The sequence below is a fragment of the Cololabis saira genome, chromosome 1 (genome assembly GCF_033807715.1).
Source record: "Cololabis saira isolate AMF1-May2022 chromosome 1, fColSai1.1, whole genome shotgun sequence".
Classification (NCBI taxonomy): Eukaryota; Metazoa; Chordata; class Actinopteri; order Beloniformes; family Belonidae; genus Cololabis; species Cololabis saira.
The window spans coordinates 22,434,454-22,454,091 of NC_084587.1; the positions used below are offsets into that span (position 1 = coordinate 22,434,454).

At 39.3% G+C, this 19,638-nt stretch overlaps 1 protein-coding gene and 1 long non-coding RNA gene across 2 annotated transcripts in view; one reads left to right on the forward strand and one right to left on the reverse strand.

Annotated features, from left to right (window-relative positions):
- Positions 1–15,222, forward strand: part of hhip (hedgehog interacting protein) — a 41,810-nt gene extending 26,588 nt beyond the window's left edge. Inside the window, exons 11-13 of the mRNA XM_061718307.1 lie at positions 748–829; positions 12,254–12,402; positions 12,529–15,222. Coding sequence (XP_061574291.1) covers positions 748–829; positions 12,254–12,402; positions 12,529–12,725 — 428 coding nt within the window. The 3' untranslated portion in view covers positions 12,726–15,222. The remainder of the gene's footprint in view (positions 1–747; positions 830–12,253; positions 12,403–12,528) is intronic.
- LOC133451546 (uncharacterized) lies at positions 7,748–10,031 on the reverse strand. The gene is made up of 3 exons (XR_009783170.1): positions 9,952–10,031; positions 7,949–8,081; positions 7,748–7,832 (listed from the first exon to the last, which is right to left on the reverse strand). It is a non-coding gene; the product is annotated as an uncharacterized LOC133451546 (long non-coding RNA).
- Positions 15,223–19,638: the final 4,416 nt, after the last annotated feature.

Consider the following 19,638-nt stretch of genomic DNA (forward strand, 5'->3'; position numbering starts at 1 on the left):
TGCATATTACCTTTTGGGGTTTACTTCCATTTCCATGAGATCACAGTGATCCTCTAAAGACAGTAATATTGTATCAAATGGCAAACCAGCCACAAAGACTGGATTCTATTTATCTGGGGGGCAGCAGGATTAACATAAGACATGCAGGGTAAGTTGTGGTAAACTGATTAATATGATTCAGAGCATTTTTACCAGTTGGATCTCCACCAGACACTTGCAGAATTATTAACTGTCAGCGCTGGTGTTTCTGATTAAAATGAACACATGATGTGAATCACTCCAACATCCATTAGAAATGTTTGATCACGGTTGTTGCCAGGTCTTGGAGTTATTAGTTGATGAGGTACTTAAAGATTCCTGCATGTGATCATGATTTGCAAGCAGTGCAAGAACTGTATGTCCCAAAGAAGGGGCCCCACAGACACATGTTTACAATTTGTCCCCTTATGGAATTTTCTTGCAGGATTGTTCCTCATTAAATTATCCCTCTGTTTCTCAGTCATGGATATCCAGTTGTCCCATTAAACTCTTTCTTTAAGTCTTTTGGCGAGTCCAGTTTTATAGAAGCCTCGGGTGCTTTCATTTTCCTCATTCCCTCAAGTACTGTCCTTTCATCCTTTTGTCCTTCTCTTGTCATGTCTTGCGATTTCAGCTAATTGTTGGTTGATACAAGTATGCTGCAAATAGAAGTACTTAGTGCAAATCATGCTGACGACCAATTTCTCTGTGACTGTTCTCCTTTTGCAGGTGAAGTTTACATACTGGCAAGCAGTAAAACCCTGGCGCAGTCACACAGTGGGAAACTCTACAAGCTGGTAGACCCTAAAAGGTACAATCAAGAAGTGCTTTTATAACTTGGTGACTTTGTAACCTTGTTTAATAAGTAAACATTTCCCCAGGAGCTTTCTCTTACAGAGCTGCAAACTGGTCTTTAACCTCAAACGTCAAACTATTTTTGTTTTGTAGGATACCATTCACGATCTGGCTTTCTTCTCTGCAACTAAATCTAATGAAACTACAGATCATAATTGATTACATAAAATAATGAAGACAGCTTTCCTTATTGGTTTTCCCCTGAAGCCTTTACTTGCAAACAAAATATTGTTGTAAATATTTGCAGTTCAACAAGTCTTGGCTAAAAGAAAGGTTGAGCAGCAATTTGTGTAAAACAATTCAAAACATTTGTTTTTACATACAACTCCTATTTGCATCAGTCCGCTTTGTTGCACATGTGCATCCCAGTTACTATGGCTTTCTGGTTATTTTCATATAATTTGACATCAATTATCGTAGTTAGTACAAGTAAAACACGATCTTAACCTGTTATGAAGCCTTTTAATAAATCAAGCACATATGCAGTAGGGTCATATTTTATGGGGGATATTTCACTTGTCATCACGTGGATAAAGTTCAACAAGGCCTTAATATGCACACCTATTTTATTGTTAGTGTGAACTTTAATCATGTGTTTTCCTGTCTAATACTTTAGTATCTGATGTTTAAAAAATGGAACATGGAGGGAACATACGAAGTACAATTTCATAATTCAAATGTGTGAGCAAATGTTTTCATTTAAAGCATTTTCATAGTGTCAATCTGAATCGTCTAAATATTTCAGCCATCATAATTTTAAGGTAATACAAGAGATTTATTAGTGTTAACCCTTACTGTTCAGTCACTGTAGTGTATAACATCATATAGGAAGAGAAAGAGAATTTGCATATGTCAGATTCACAATAGAAACATATCCAGAGCTGATTATTCCTGGGTGACGACAGTGCCACCCAAGCATTAGCACAATTAATTATACCACAGATGTTTCAAAGACGCCCTAGTGACTTGCTTTGTATTTATGTTTTCTGGCATGACTTCTGGACGCATTTCTCCCACAGAATAATTCTTTCCACCATCAACTGGACGTGTTTAGTCTGTGTGGACCCTGTGGTGTCGGAGCCCTGACTCCTAATACACTAGCTTAGTTATTAGGATCTTGTTACTGGGAGGATGGAGAGAGGGTGACAGGGGGGAGTAAATGGCATACCGTGGTGTCTAACCTCAGCATGTTATCAAGTCTGGTGGTCCTGCCTTCTTTTTCTCTTTCACACTGCAAGGACATCTGGACCCTAAAGCCTGTTCAGGCAGAGGTTTGTTTAAGAGTATAGTGGTATTTGTGGTCCAGTATAGCGTTTAGTGCCGTGTTTTGATCAGCTGTGTGTTTGGGAACATAGAGGGGGAGAAGGAGGAACTGTTAGGGAGAGTGGTAAAGGCTTACAAGGAAACATCAGCCATAAAATCGCTCAGCAGTGTTTGTGTAAACATGTCCTGGCCAGATGACTTCATTTCTAGGTATTTGTTTGTCAGTTGGAGTACCCCTCCAATAATAAATAGGCCACCATGCATTTTGAAACATGCTGGATGGGTGCGGTGTGAATGAGGGCATATTTGAGAGAAAGAAAGAATGCAGGAGGGGTCTTGTTTGTGGTGGGGCTGTGGGATGGAAATATTTTAAAAGATACTATATTAGTTCATATGTTTAATTGTAATTAATTGCATGGCCTGTTCATAATTAATCACGATTAATTGCATTTTTTTTTTTATTCCTTTTATTTTGTAATCTGCTCAAGTTAATGTTTTAAATAAGCCTTGTGGGCTTACCCTAATCAGGTAGCCTGCATTATTATTTATTTCCTTTTTTTTAATTTTTTTTTACATTTTCAAGAAACCAAACTGTGTATGAGGAAGATAGCTGAATGACGGAGTGAACGGACTATCAAACTAGCTTCATAGTTTATAACTCATCACTATCACTATCACATTCAGATGAAAGCCTCATATTTGTATTGCCATAAAAATTATGCATATAATTCATATGCTAACTTACATGACTCATATGATTTTTTTTTTAATGACAACTATTACAAAAATTACCACCTTACAGCTCAACCACCTTCAGCTGATTTCACTAACTTAAATTACAAGTTTCTGTTTTTTTTGTTTTTTTTTAATTCTTATTTGTTTTTTTATGATCAATTTCTTTAATTTGATTAACTCTTGTGGTCTCCTATCCATACTGTTGACAGAAAGCCTCCAAAGTCCCTTTGGACTCTCATCCTATGGACTAATGGTTACCTCGTGCAACAACTGCACATTGTACTATGTCTTATATCAATAAAAATTGAGCTAATTCATCATAGCAGAGGAAACTAAGAGTCTCAAGAAAAATACAAAAGAAAAAAACAAGAGCGTGACCGAGTAAGCGATGGAACAGATGTAAATCTTGGATATTGTGGTCAAATCAACTTGACCTTATATGAATTGAATTAAGGATTTAAAGATGAGCCTCAAGACAAACTTCATTTGAAATTTAAATGGTAGTGAAAATATGCAAGAATTGCAGTGCAATAATGTCTCTGTGTTGCATACCATTGCTCTCTGAAACTTTTCTTGCCATGCTGATCAAAACCACAGTGAATCGTGGAGCTCAGCAACCTTGCCAGCCTAACACAGTGAGAAGCGGTAACCTAACTGAACTACAGCCCCACACTATGACATATACCTGTGTAAGCAACTGACACAAAACATCAATTAAGGATCATGCCTGAGTCAAAAGATTGAACCGGTCACTGTGGGGAAAAAAAACTCCTTTACAAGCCCAAATTGTTCCCTGAAAGAAAAGTTCTCATGTACCCACATGATGCTTTTCTTAGCTGCTTCTTGCCTTCTTTTTCTCAAGAACTAACATAAGACCTAATGTAATAATAATAAACTAATAGTAGAACTAATACCGGAGCTTGTTTATTAGCATGGGACAGGTGGATCTTTGTCTCTATTCAAACCAGAGGCATCCCCTCTTCCCAACAATTGTGAAAGATTCAAAAAAACTGCACCTAATTTTCTCTGTACTATGTGACTCCCTGCCATTTAGTGCATGACACTCATGAGCTCAGGGCATGTTGCATTTGGTGTGCAAGAGCTTAAGTTAACCATCAGCAGCAGCTACAACAGCAGCTATGACATGATGATTGACCACATGCAGTATATTTCTGGCAGGTATTAAACTATATTGTCCCATTAAATGCAGACTCAGTGTCACGTTTAACCACAAAGTCTCCATTTAATGGCATAATTACTTATGAAGTAATAATATAGCTGTGCTAAAAACAAACCTAATTTTAGAAAAACTGGTGTAAAAGGCCAATTGCCTTTTTGTTTGGTGCAGCCTCTTACCACAGAGAATAATATAAAGGCCTTTTTTTTTTTTTTTTTTTTTTTTTTTTTTACAAGTTTGGGTTTTGTCAGCTGCAAATTGCACAGATTAAGTTACAGTGAGCAGAGAATTTAATGTGACACAATTATTTTATTTTCATTATTTTCTCCTGGGACCTTCTTTATGAACTAAGAAATCACTGGTTTTGCTTAGAAAGCAGACTGCAGGTCGTCACTTGTGGATAATTTTATCTGTATGTTGTATGTTTATGTGTAAACTATGTGGGTAGTGGGAATATGTGCACATGCACATCTGTGAGCCTGTGTGAATGTGTGTTGCACTAGCTCCCAGCACACTACAGAAAAAAAGTTGTTCCTTTATTTTCCTATCCCTCCTAAATCTTCCTACATCTCTGCTGTGGTCCTCGTCTTGACAAAGCTGCTTGGCAGTCACACTGAATAGCCCTGCCTCCTACAATGCACAGTAAATTTCTTACACAATCAAAATAAGGAATAAAGCTACAAAAGGAGCCCTCAAACAATAGAGTCAGATCACAAAACAGCAAAGGAGACCACACTGGGCCATTTGATTAAGCCATTGTTAAGGTGCACAATGTACACCACTCCACAGCACTTTTCTCACATATACCTCATGTCAATCAAACAGGCCTCGGAAGATAACAAGCTGAATGCACATACACACTAACAAACAAAATAATTAAAGAGATCAGGAACACATTTGAGTTAGCGCATCCCCACTTCTCTGACACAGGAGACTTGAAAATGCCAGCCTTTAGCTGGTATAGTACAAAAAGAAGAGACTTGCAGAATAGAATTGTTGTATTCATCTGGATTTATCCTCCATAGTCTTGTCTTGTCTCCTCTGTAGCATTTTCTGTATTTTTATATTCACATTTACTATATTTAGATTTTAATGCAACCTTTTGACATCAGTTGTTTTCATCTTTATCTGTCGTTTTTTAACTCATGTGAGTGTGCTATTGCCTTCTCTCACTCTCTTGCTCTCCCACATACACCACCCCTTCCAAAGTTGATAAATTCCCACAGTGGCTGTTGACCCAGCTGCCTTTGTCAAGTGTCGCTACCAGCAGGTGCTGTTTTCACAGCCACCCTGGCAGTCGTACAGACTGTTTAGTAGCACTGCTGACCCCTGCCTGCTATTAACAGTGTTAGCTACAGACCCCCCAACTCTCCAGGGACTCTTACGCTTTCTCTCTTTCTCCCTTTCCTTCTCTTTCTGTTTTCTTCCTTCTTTAGCTGTTTTTTAACTGCATGCAGCCTGCAACAACAAAAGCCAGCAGGGATGGAGTCTGGAGTTGGTTGCTGATGGGAGCATGGGAATCACCCCCCCACCCCACCCAACACTCCCATCCTCCAAATTTAAAGCCACTTTAACACACGCAAAGTCACATTATTGTCACTGCCGTCCGTCACTGTGTTTTCCAGAGCATTTGGAGAACAGTTATCAAGCTGAGAGTCATGGTCAAAAGGTACAGTTAGCATTACATAAAATCATAGTTATCTAACAAGTGATGTTTTGGGGGTTTTTTTAAGAAAAATGCATCTTTCAACATGTTCAGTGTTAAAACAGGTGAAATGAAATATAATATCTTCTAAAGTACTGAACAGCAGAATAGGAGTTCAGCATTTCCCCATATAGAACTCTAGTAAATCTGCTGTCAGAATAGCTGCTCAATTGGATTTAATACGGAATTAATAAGTTAAGTAAGTACAATTAATACGAAAATTATTAAGAATTATAAGTTTAAAAAAATTGAAGTGCCTTATAGTCACATAGAATCATCCCTATTTTCAACTTATAATCAAAAACATAATTTTTTTAAATATATTATTTTAATTACTATGGATGGATGGATATATTATTTTATTTTACAGAAATCAAATAAAACTTCTTTCCATTAAACAAGCATGAAAACTATCATGTGAGGATGGGAACATCCATTCTTCCCGCAACCCCTCTGTCTTTATCCCAGCTGTGAACTATCAATGTTACCAACTTTCTCCCTGAGCTATCATACTACATGTGTACAGCTGGAATTACAGCATAGTGATCATTTACAGTATTTTTTGACAAAATTGTATTCGTAGCATCAGTGATTGCTGGTCAATGTGTAATCTCACTGATTACACAGTAAGATTGGCTTGGACTTGTTATATTTTCTGATCAGAGAAATTGACATATTTCCTAATATATACAGATCCTCTTAAAATTATGCCTCGTCATATTTTTCTCAAGTTTTTCAGGAAACAGAAAAACTAACTCAAATATTTGGTTCAGTTGTTTTTGATTTTTAAAAAACTTGAGAAACATGATTTAGGCCATTATTTTAAGATGGTGAAGATAAGTCAATTATAATGGCATCGCTGAGAATTTAGCTTCATAATACACTGTATATGGGACACAAAATATCAAGATTTTATTTATTCTTTCTTTTTTTGTGTCCATATCACCAAGGCCCACATGCAGGCCTACACAGTATGACAGTAATGAACCTTAGATCTGGCTTTCACTATGAAATGCAAACAAAAGAAATGATAAAACTGAGTTGCCTTAACTGTAGTGGCCTCCTTGTCTTCTTATTGTTTTTTCTTAATTTATTGACAATGTGTGATTATGGGTGTGAAGACAGATTCTATGGAGGGAAGTGAACAATAACATAGTCAGGATATGATTCACATTCTTGTTAGAAAGATAGATTATGAACTGATAGGGAAACAGAGAGACTGTGTGTGTTCGTATGGGTGCGGGTGTTGAAGCTTAATTTTTTTTTCTTTTTTTTCCCCAAATGATGACTGGAAAACAATAGAAGTTCCTAGAAGAACTTAAAATACAGCCGCCTCTTAGGCTGATGGGAGGAAAATGTAATTTCCAGCACTGGTCCTGAGCTGCATGTAGTTTTGGCTTCTACTGCTGAATGACCATTTGCTCTTCAGACATGATTGATGAGGCCTGTTATCTGATGGCTTCAACTTTACAACACACATACACACTCACACACTGACCTCACTGCTCATGCTTCTCAGCTCTCATACCAGCATGGCTCCACAGGAGTCAAGTTACCCTGCATGTGTGTATACTGTATATGCAGTGCTTAATTTGTAAATCATAAGGTGCAGGAACACAAAGTACACATGACAGCGCAGGGATGACGAGATGGGCACAGGTCCCGGAACATATACAGAAAATGGTGCTAAAAACAACACGCAAATGCCCAGCAGCCCACTTGCCATGCTCTGGGACTTACAAGCCTCAATTTCAGATAATATCCATGGTATAAATTGTGATAAGGCAGGTGAAGGTACGACACTCAGGCAGGAAGTCACGTTTAACACGCTGAAGCGTGGTGTTTAATTTTGAAAACAATCAGTGTGGAAAACACAAACTCTCCCTTCAGGAGTTTACTCGGGCTCCTAGGATGCCTAGGGGAGGAAAGGAAAAGTTTGATTAGTGTCTCAAAACTCAAAGAAAGTTCTTCAAAACATAGTGGAGCAACACTTACCGCCCGACTGAGTAGTTCCTCCTGCAGGAGCCAGCAACACAGTGAGGAGGAGACCCTTGGTCTTTTTAAGCAAAGCTGGTGAGTCTAACTTGTAAAACATAAAAAAAAAAAAATCAGAGATTACAATAAATAACACGAAATCTTCCATTATTATTATTTAAAGATTGACACGGCGGCCTATTAATAGACAGTATGCTCACCATATTTAGTTGTCCAAAACACTCCACACCACGAGCATGTCCGGATTCTCCTCCCCCTCTCTGTTTCGGGTTTTACTGCGTGTGTCAGTGGCGGTTCTGTGTCCTTTGGCCACCCACGACCTCACGTACGGGACTGGATTGAATTTAGCCAGGGGGGGTCCAACAAGATTTAGGAAGAGTAAAGAGGATATGGTGGATGTGAGCAGAGATGCACGGTTGGGAGTGCAAATCAAGTTCATTTGAGAAAATCCACGCTCACATTCAGCACTTGCAATAGGAATGCTGTTGACAGCCGCATGTAACCCCATCAGTTCCTCAGGCGTGTCGTTTCCATCAGAGTCTCTGCACTTTCTGTAGGCCCGTATGACTGCGCGTGGGTTGGCAATGTTAAAGCGCTGACACAGCGACTCAATCTCAGCCTCTCCATACAGCGCACCTGCACCCTCGGGCCAATACCGCGCGTAAAGCACCTTCAACTCCTCAATAAACTTGTTATATCCAGTTTTATCTGGCAACCGGCCTCCCTGGGATAACATACGGGCCTCCAAGTTCTTGGCCACAGTTAGGAAAAACTGCTTGGGGTCAAGTGTTTTGTCGCTTGATTTTCCTGCATTCAGTGTGACGCCATGGAAAGAGTTTTCCTCAATTCCCCTTTGGCTCAGCTCAGTGAAGCGCCCTGGCCGATCTGACATTGCTTCAAGTACCCTGATTTCCCGACAAATTGTCTTGTGTGCTGAAATGATGGTAATTTCTCGTTTCTGAAGCTCGACTGAGAGCTCGGACAATTCTTGCAATGCATCGCACATTATACCTAAGTTGTTCACAAAAGCATGTGAAGATATGCGCATAGCAAGCCCACTGTATGTTTGCTTCGTGATGCTAACACGGGAGGGATCTTCTGATGCACTTTTGAAATGCTTGTAAAGCGCTGGGTAGTTCTTCCACACTGCTTCAACGGTTCTAAAACTTGATGCCACCCATCTAGTGTCTAAAATCCGACCTATTTTGCATAGCTGGACATCTAGGCTCTCAGCAGACTCTCTCAGCTCAATTCGGTTTTTGTTAGATGTGCTATACAGTGCATATAACTTGTCCATCAATATTTTAAAATGATTTATAGCGCCCATCTCTTTCACTACGTCTGCGACCGCGAGCTCTAGTCTGTGGGCTGAGCAATGCCACAGAGTAATGTTGGGGAAAATGGCCTGGAGCCGACTGGCCACTCCACTTTTACGCCCTAACATAACAGAAGCGCCATCACAAGTTACCCCAATGAGGGTTTTAGAGAGAAAATCCTGAGTCAAATGCACGCGCTCTAGAGCAGATAATAAATTGTGGACAATACCTTGAGCAGTTAGATCATCTAGCTCGACGAGATCAGTAAAAATGTTTGCAGGCTTGTCCATATCAGGCAACTGAGTCCTAATGTATATTATTAAGCAGCTCTTTTTGCTTAAACTGGTTGACTCATCCAGCATTAGACTGAGTTTGGGTGCGCACTGTACTATTTTTTCAAACAGTTTCCTTTTCATTTCTTCCGAAATGTGTTTCTGTATATTTACACACGCAACATTGGAGTGTAAAATCCTCCCCATATCGAGTCCATTTAACTCTTGGCAATCAATCTCGTGTTCAAAGCCATGTGCGGGACGGTGGCGTTTAGCCTCCTTGTACGCCGTGCGAAATATGCGCGCTGTAGTGGTCATCTGTTCAGACTGACTATTAATTATAGCCTGTCCTAAAGTGTCTACTTTAGCCTTCTCAAGAATGCTTGCTGCTGCTAGGTGAGCCTTGGTACGGGCATGTTCAAATACTTTTTTTCTGAGTGCGCGTTGCTGTTTTTTTATATCTGGAGCAGATGAGCTCACTGTATTTGAAACCCATTCTTTTGCGAGTTTCATCCCGCCCGTCTTTTCTGGCCCCAACGTCCCCACCGCCTTACAAATTGTACAGCCCAAGCCCGAATTTCCCATAAGAAGCCAGGGGTAGTAAGTCTGCTTCACCTTGAACTGAGCTGCTGTCCAAACAGTTGCGCATCCCATCCCGCACCTGTCGCTGGACGTCCCGCCTTCTTCTCCGCTCAGTGCGCTCTCCTCTCCTTCTGAATCTTCCCGTGAGCGCGCTGATGTCGAGGTTCCCGCCTCTTGCTCCGGGTGCTCTACCGGGGTAGCTGATGCCAGGGTACTGGCCTGTTGCTCTGGCTGTTGGTGGTCCACCTGGCTGACTGCTGGAGCTGGCCCCCGCTCCGGCTGGCGCTGAACCTGGCTTGCTGCTGCGGCGCTGGTCTCATGACCGCTGCACCTGCCCTCATCGCCGCTTGTTGCTTTTCTGATTCTTTTTAAAGAATCATGTACCTCTTCCTTCTTCTTGAAAAAAGACATCAAATTCAGCTGTCTTTTTGCCATATTTGCGTTGCTCGCTGCTTGCTGCAGATCCAGCAAATTTCAAAAGTTTTTTTGGTCGGGGGCGTGGTTTGCTGGCACATCTTTTCATTGCATCACCAAATCTCCGACTCTTTCAAATGACGTTAAATCTTTATAAACAACATGAAATTCTTGGGATTTGTTCTGTAAATGAATTTATGCATATTATTATTTTTTATACATTAAAAAAAAACTTTTTTATATTATTATTGTTTTATATATATACGAGAGGTGCCGGATCTGCCCAAATAAGTCCCGGAACGCAGGGAGGCCAAAATCGAGAGGTGCCGGATCTTGTTCCGGCAGGATCCGGCTCAAATTAACCACTGTGTATATGCATGCATATGTTCCCATTGTCCCACAATGCCCGATGTTTTTCACTTCGGTATAACTGAAATCTTTATACACCAATATTGTATTCCTTATTCTCTCACTTTCACAAATGTACACCGTGTGCATGTCTTTGTGTGTGTTTCAGCAAGTACTAACAAACACTCCACATTTGAACTTGATTACACACTTGCTATATTGTTTCCAGATTTCTAGAGCGTGATATCAAATAATTCAGCTTCAGCCCATTTGGTCATGTGCGTGTCTGGATGTTTGTCTTAATATGGAATGATCACAGTATGTCTTTTTCATGTTAGAAGTTGACGCATATGGTGCGGAGATGTTTGTGTCTGTGTGCATTTTTCACATCATGTTTATATCAGTTTGAGTGTTGCGTTAACCCTATATATTGTTTTGTTCTTCAAGTGGGAACAATGTAAGAGTCAAAGCAGTTCAAAACATCTTTCTCGACATGGGTGTCCCAGCTGTACACTTGATTTGTTGATCAGCAGAAAAAGAAATCCAAGAAAGCATTTCAGTCATAGCTGTTGATTTCTAAATTTAATAAAAGTGATCCCAGGACTGGTCCCAGAACTGACCCTAGGGGGACGCGTTTTTGTCCCTCTGAGGGAACTGGATCCAAAACCTTCTGACTTCAGCTACTGAGATTTGCCAAAGCCATCCTTTTCAAACCATCTCTTAATATGATCAGAGAGTACTACACTGATATGTCTTTGTATTAACTTAAAATGATTTACTATGTCAAAGGCCCAAGAAAAATCAATAAAAAGACTACATACTGTAGCATAACTTACTGTCTTAAGATTCTGTGAAAATATGTATAAAGACTCCTGTAGTTGTGATGTAGTGATCAGGTTTGGCTTTTTTGATTCTAACTGCATGTGTTGTATAGTTACCAATCTGAATGTAATGTTTTTGTTTCCTTCCCTTTGCTGTCAATGAAAAAGATTTATGCAACAACAAGATGGCACTGACACAGACTTTTACACCATCTCCTTCTCTGTCACAACAGCTCGCATAACTGCCAGTAACCACAGATCATTTTGGGTGTGGTTACTTGTTTTACATGGAAACAGAAAATACTTTCTGATTGTAGATCAACTAAAAGTTACTCAGAAGCCAAATTGCCTTCATCATCAGAAGCCAGTTGTTTCAAAATTGTGTGTTGGCTAATGCTTTCCATCTCTAAGCCTTTAAAGGCAGATACAAAAGAAAGGAAGCAATTTATTACGAGTTGTATTAATCAACCTGTGGTCACTAAGCTCAGATTTCTGCTTAGGATGGGAGACCAGTTTTATCATTCTCATGTTTCATGAGATGTAATTTACAATTTAAACATTGTATTACAGTTCAAATCGCCTACTGCACAATACACTTGTTGTCCGTTGGTAGATAGGGAATCTGTATTCAAGTCTTAATTTTTGAAAACACCAGTGCATGTTTAGTTTCTCTCAATTTTTTTTTTAAACCATGTGACGCCTATATTTCCAACAGACTGACTTTCTCTTGTTCTTCTTAACAAATGTTGCAGGCCTCATGCCCCCAAGGAGTGCCAGCGTCAGGTGGAGCCACCAGAGCTGCTGATGACAGCTTGTTCCAGGCACTGCAAGAACGGACACTGCACTCCTACTGGCAAGTGCTGCTGCAGTCCCGGCTGGGAGGGACCCTTCTGCCGAATTGGTAAGTGTGTTTCATTGCTTATGTGTAAATGAGGTTTAGTAATGCACAACATGCACAGTAGGTTTGCCATATTTTCCCATGAGATATCTGTTTGATGTTAATCTGTAATCCCTTTGTTTTCCATAGCTAAATGTGAACCAGCCTGCCGCAATGGAGGAGTGTGTATCGAACCAAACAAGTGTCTGTGTAAGAGTGGCTACTCTGGTGCTCAGTGTGAGAAGAGTGAGCGGGGTATGCCCAACGACCAGGAGAAAGACGGCATACTCGACCACATCATTGATATGACCTCATATTTCTTAGACCTGACCAGCTACATCGTATAGGGGTGTGCAGGGGGGGGGTGCTCCCCACCGTCATCCTCATGTTGAGACAAATCTACCTATCACCACCGACAAACTCTTAAAAAGGTGTCTTTAATATGGCATCCCAATCCCCCTCACACCCACATGATAATGTACAAACACACAAATACCCAAATACATACAGGATCCCTGTCAGACTGCTTTGGATCCATGTCGTCATACCAAACTCTTCCTCATCTCACCTATAGGCTATTTGCTTTTGAGCACCTAGCCTGGCATCCAAGCTGTGTTCACTTTCAAAAAGACCTGCAGACAGTGAGTTGATTGACAAGCATGACAAAGTTATGGAAGTTCAACCAAGACATGATCTCACCTGTCCGTGACTGACTCCACAGGAACACAAACTCCCCTGGAAGGGGCCATTTAAACCCAAGACTGTCAGGCACTATTTGCTGCCTCCCCCAATAAATGGTTGCAACCCCCAAACATGGAGTTTGAGGTATTTAATGGAGACTGCTGATTGTTCAGGAGCTCTTTCAGGATTTAAAACTATGAGAAGTGGCACAGCTGAAGAGGTAATGTGTGCTCATGGTCCATTAAAAACATGGCAACATAAACGTCTGTGTACACAGACTGAAGAAACCGAGTCCCGGGTCAAAGAACCTGCAGTGCTTTGTACTGTACTATTTTACAGCACTAAAAGAAAGGTCATGTTGTCTCATCTATGTTGTTGTATTTAGGTTCTGGGCAAATTGTCGTACAAACTAAGGTAATGTGCAGTCTGTATACTTTGTTCCGCAACACTCACTTGCTCTCAGTGTAGTGAATGAATCATCTGTTAAAAACATGGAAATAAGAACGACAACATTTTCAAAGCCAGTTTCTGCTATCCAAATGGAGTTTTTGGCTTTCATGCACTGTATTCATTTTTTGTTTCATTGACTTTCTCATTCAGAATGAATTTGAACACATATTATAAGCGGAAGGAGAGTAGTTTCACATTCACACACACACGGACACACACACACACACAACATTATCACAGGTATAGTCGAACAAGCTCCTTTCATTGTGTCACACACTGAAACCGAAACTCAAATCTACAAAGGGAAGAGAAAGCGTGGTAATGTATATTTCCAATAGAGCTTACCTAAGTACTACTTAGCATTGCGGAAAAAAAAAGAAAGGAAAAAAAAACTATAGCATTACTATTGTTATCATAGAGGAGGGTTTATTTTTTTAAGCGTAATAATATATGGGAGAAAATGGTATGTATAGAAGACAGTTTTACACTAAGCTTGTCAGGTCATATGTCATTTCATGTTGTACTTATACATATTGCAGCTTTTATGGAATACCCGTGGGGGCTTTTTTTTGTTTTATTCTATTTTATTTTTTTCTCAAAAAGTAATGCATGTCTGTGCCTGCATAGAGTAATTCAGAGCAGTTGGCAGAGTCCATCTAACTCTTTCCCCTGACATATGGTTTTATTACCACTGTCAAAAATGTCTCTTTGTTGTAACATGATCAAAGATCCTGTTGGTCCTCCAAGTCACTGTAGAATCAGCTCACAGTCAGAGGCAGATCTTATCCGTGGAAGGCGTTATAGGAGTTATAAAAGGAGTTATAAAAAAAAAAAGGTGTCAATATTGAACCCTCAAATGAGCATCTGACTCAGACACATTGTCAGAAGATTGTCTGGAGCCACACTAGTTAGTGTGTGTGTGTGCGCGTGTGTATGTGTCTGTATACTTGTGCTTGTCTTTTCAGATGCCAAATTTACATTCATACAAATATATGCATGCATGGCATTATTTTTTTAGTAAATCACCTGATTTGTCATTTTAAATGCCATAAAACGAGTCTTGACATGATCATCGGTTCAGTTTAATAGTTTCGAAGGCAGATACTTTCTCCCCCACATTACTTTGAGAAGCAAGTTTCAAGTATCATGATTAATTGAAAGTTTATCATCCATAAATTGTGTTTGTCATTCATCTCCTGCTTTGTTTGTGTTTTGCTGAAAAATAAATCAAACTCTACCTGGTTTAAAAGATATCAAAATGGAATTCATGCTGTAAAATGGAAAATCAGAATTTTGTTTTTAGCACTTAATGTGAAAGTTGCATTGTAGCTGCTGAGACAGCGTGGTGTGAATAGAATAACCATTTTCATTATTTAAGTAGTTACACAGATAAAATAATTATTTAAGTTCTCTATGTTGTTTTTACTATTGAACTGTATTTGACTTTTTTTTTTATTCCTGTATTGTAAATAAAACTAGGGATAACTTTGTTTCTCTTCAAAAGTATCAATATGTCTATTAAAATTTATAGCATGTCTGAATTGCTCCTCTCATTGTTTGGATACTGGTAATGTCTTTTTCTTTTTTTTAAACAGAATAAGAACAAATTTCCCTGAAGAAATGTGATGCATATTACAGTTACAATATACAGTTAGCAACAGCTAAATCTAATGCCAAGAAAATGTAAAATCAGTATAATTATTGAAGGAAACTGCTGCATCTATAAACCAAATCCCCAAAAATGTGGGTTGCTGAGTAAAATGTAAATAAAAATAAAACCCAATGATTTGCAAATTTCATAAACCCGAATTTGATTCCCAGCAGAGTATAAATAACATTGGATGTTGAAACGGAGGCATTTTGCCTGCCACAGCTGTAGCTGATGCAATGAGTTGCTGATTATCAGACGTAGGTCAGCCCTGACTCTTGTTTAGGGAAGCTTGGATCAGAAAATGTCTCATTCATCAAGTGGTTTGCATTTGTTACCACACAGACCCACATCACAATTAAATTATCCAGACTCATCATCTTTTGCTGCAACCAACTTCACCTCATGCTGCCTTTGCTGTACTTTAGGGATTTGAAATTAGGCAAAACGGTTGGATGAACATCATGGGATGGGATTGATTGGCTGACTACACCCCCTGAACTTGGCTAAAAAGGACGATTTTTGCACTATAACTCTGTTGTATTTTGACCAAAATATGTCTCATAAACATCATTAATACCTCAAGAAATGGTTTCAACCTTTGAAAAGGGGGTATAACATACCTTCTTTAAAACATAATCCTTAAATATGGCAATTAAATCCATAAGAAGTGTATCGCTCCAGTCGTAATGAGACTTTCTGGGAAGTTAACTGGAACATTTACACTTTTTCCCCCTCCCACTAGGACAAAAGAATAAATAAAGAGATACGGAAAGAATATTTTGAGTTAAACTAAAGCAAGTGTGGCCACACAGCCAGGGTTTTTCCTTTATACTGGCTTCACGAAGAAGCGTTGACAGTAAGGAGTGAGTAAATTGATGGGCTGTGATGGTGTCATACAGCATCTTGCCATCATTCTGGGTTTAGACTGAAAACACATTGATGCATGGAGGCAAACACACGAGAGCCACTGCTAATGGCAATATTAATTTCCTTTTCAAAATACCAGTGAGTCTTTTGTGTTGTATAACGATAAGTGAGTGGAGACCACCCACCTCACTCTAGTCTCTCTCATACAAACACATAGTCTGACACCGAAATGAACACACTGCTATATTTAGAGTAATGCAATACTAGGTTGTCTACGCAACATTCAGATCCAATCAAAATGGCATTAAGTGGAACTGTCCAATTGGGCTACAAGGTCCAGCATATATTTCAGTTTATACAATATCTGTGGCAAGAATCATTACTTTTCATTTGAAATAGTTTTCTTTTTCTCTCCCAAAGGGCCCTTGTCTGGCTATCTTTCCCAAACAGTGTAACTCAGTACTTCGAATAAACATGAGAAGTCTGTATACTAAATATTTGCAGGACTGAGATGGCTGGAAGCACACTGTAATACTGTATACATGACTGAGAGTCGGCTCAAGGAATGGTTATAGAGTAACACAGGAAACCTGTGGAGCAGGAAAACAATAGCTCAGTGATGAAAACTTTACGTACTGTTCTTTTTCTTCTCATTCAAATTTGAACAGTCAGTCACTATACTGTAGTTACTTTTGTTTCTGTTCTGTGTCAATTTTCCAGAGGCTCTGGAAACTATAATCAATGTCCAATACCTCTTGAAATGATCAGTTGATGCAGTCAAAAGGACACTATGAGTAAAAGTGCAAAATTACCGCCTAACAATTCAGTTGACTGTGATAGCCAAGTCTGCCAGGTTGTGTGCATACTGAGGTGTATGTTTAGCTATACTATCTCTGGCGTGCCTGTATTGCAGAGACATCCAGGCCTCTATGTCTCTATCCGTCCTTTCTTTTTTTTTCCAGTTACCCAGTCATCCCAAGTTGGACTGTAAAATAAAGCATTTTTACAAGTTGGTGTGATGTCTATTTCCAGTTGCTTGTGTCTTGCAGATTCAGAAAGAGAAATAGTGAGGAGGCATCCTATCAGTGGTACAAACAATTTTAACTGACTCCTCTCAGTGTAAAAGGAAGCAGACCTCATAATAGATGAATTTGTTGCTTAATTCACCCCCATAAAGGGTTATGTCATCCAGCTATGGCAACCAAAGCCATTTTTTGAAACAGACTTCATATTATGCCAAGCATGTGGGTACAAAATTGCTCATTAATCATTCTGATTTTTTAATAAACCCCATACCATCACCAGCTCGGCAATAAGACAGCATGTTACTTCACTTTAGACTGTGCTTAAACAAGACTGGATGCCATTATGTTGAACTAAATTCTCAGTCACGGTGTCATGTTAAAGACAAAAACTCATAAAGAAACTAAACATGTTGCATAACATTATCAGAACTGTCATTTTTAACGCAGGGACACTCCCATGAGTCTTTGCAACAGTCAATAAAGGCCCCTCCCATCCCCACTTGCAACTGTTTATTTTGCTGCAAAGCTGGACATTGTAACACGTGGAGTCAATAGAGATTGACCCGCTTTTGGAGCCAACCCCCAGTGGTCAGTCAAGGAATTGCAACCCATTTCACTTCCTCATCGAGCTCAACATGGAAAATGGGATAATGGGATGTCTCTCCTCGCTTTTCACCTTACAGTTTCTAATTTCATCAAACTAATGTATATACAGAAAATTGAAAAGGGTAGAAGTGACATGGAATGTATAATATCCCAGTTTCTCAGTTATTTTTTTTAAGATTTCATCAATATACTGTTGATATTTGATCTTTTTTTTTAAAGCTAAAGCAGTAAAATGTTCCAGATTTTTCTCTCCAAAACAACTCACTAAAAATGAAAGTTTCCAATTTTCATGTCTGAAACTACTCTTTATGAAAATTGTTATAATTTAGAAATGACTGCAATGATTAAACTGTCTGATATCGCTCATGTCTACACATGTCGTTGATTTTGAACAGCTGTCCTGATGTTTGTTACATTTGTGACATCTCTTAAGGCCATGTTTGAAGATCCCTCCAGAATGAGTAACTATTTCCACAGTAATCTAATTATTCTGAAACCACTTCACCACAACACCGCAAAATAGAGAAAATCACGGGTAAATGTGAAGTATGTTGTGCGTACTGCTGAGTCTGGTAGGATTTGCCAGAGTTGTTAAGTTTTGAAGTCTCATCAAGGAAGGCTCCTTTGCTGGAAGACTACAGTTTTCACTTTGGTCATGTGGTATTTAGAAGGCGAGCTTCGCTGCCTCCTGGCTCCGGCATATGCATTTTTGTGAGAATATCATATCTGGTGTTGGCTCTGGGCCTCTTTTACTTGTGCTTGTTTTCAGCTGGATTCCTGTGAGATTCTCAGGTGTATATCTGGTTTTGTCCGGCCCTAACTGCGCAGTGCATTTTGTGACTTCATGTATTTACTCTAGTGTGTATTTCCAGTGAAAAACATGACAGAGGCTGCTGAAATCTCACACTCCCTATTTCCGATCACTTACTTTTAATGACTTTCCAACTAAGGCTGCTGCTTTTCCTCTTCCCTCATCAGCTTCTCTGTTCGTTGTATTACATGACCAACCACAGAGTTGATCTTAATTTAGTGTGGTTTGGTGTGGCTCCAACTCCCTTATATGAGTTTTTTTTTCGCTATTTACAATCTGAACTTTCCAATTCTTTACGTCCACTTTAATTTTCACCTGAACCCTCTTCTACAGCTTCCTTCCATGTGCCCTTCTCTCCCCTTTCTGCCCTTCTGCTCCTGGATTCAAAGCTTGTTTACTCTCTCCAGACCACGCACTGACTCGCATCCATGAAATGATGCAATTAAGATTCCTACTGGGGCTCAATCTGTCATGTTAACACATGCTAAACCCCGACAGAGGGCTGAGGGCAGCACGGGGTGCTGGGGCGACAGGTAAGACTCACTGGGGAGAGGTGACGTTTTAACGAAATTTTAAAAAAGACAAAGGAGATGGATGACCAGCATTGCAGGAGTCACAATGTGTAAAAGAAAATCTAGATATAGATAAGACTTTAGATCTTTGGGTGCATTTATATTTATGTTATTTATGCATATACATTTAAATTATGGGGATGCAATTATTTCAAGCTTTACACCTCTCTGCAGACTGTGGCATTATTTGCCATATTAATATTTTTCTTCATCTGTATTGATTTAATTTTCTTTGAGGTTTATTTTAAACATGAATATGACAAAATATGTTTTTTTACTTATTACTTTTCCATTCAAATCAAAAGAGCAGTAGGACATAATTCTGCAGGGCATTTCAGCAACATTGAAATGTAATAATTTTTTATTTTATTTTTTTAAATCCCAAGCCAATGATTAACATTTGCTCCACTGAAGGAAAGTTTATGCCAACATTAACAATTCATTGCACAAACTGAACTAATCAATGATAGAGGAATAAAAGTGAGCCTGGAAGTGAAGTTTTGATCATTCCTCTGATCCTGGGAAATTCTTATTATTATACATGTCTTTATTTTGAAAGTCGACTTCTACCCTATGGTTGCTGTTGTGAAAATCCCT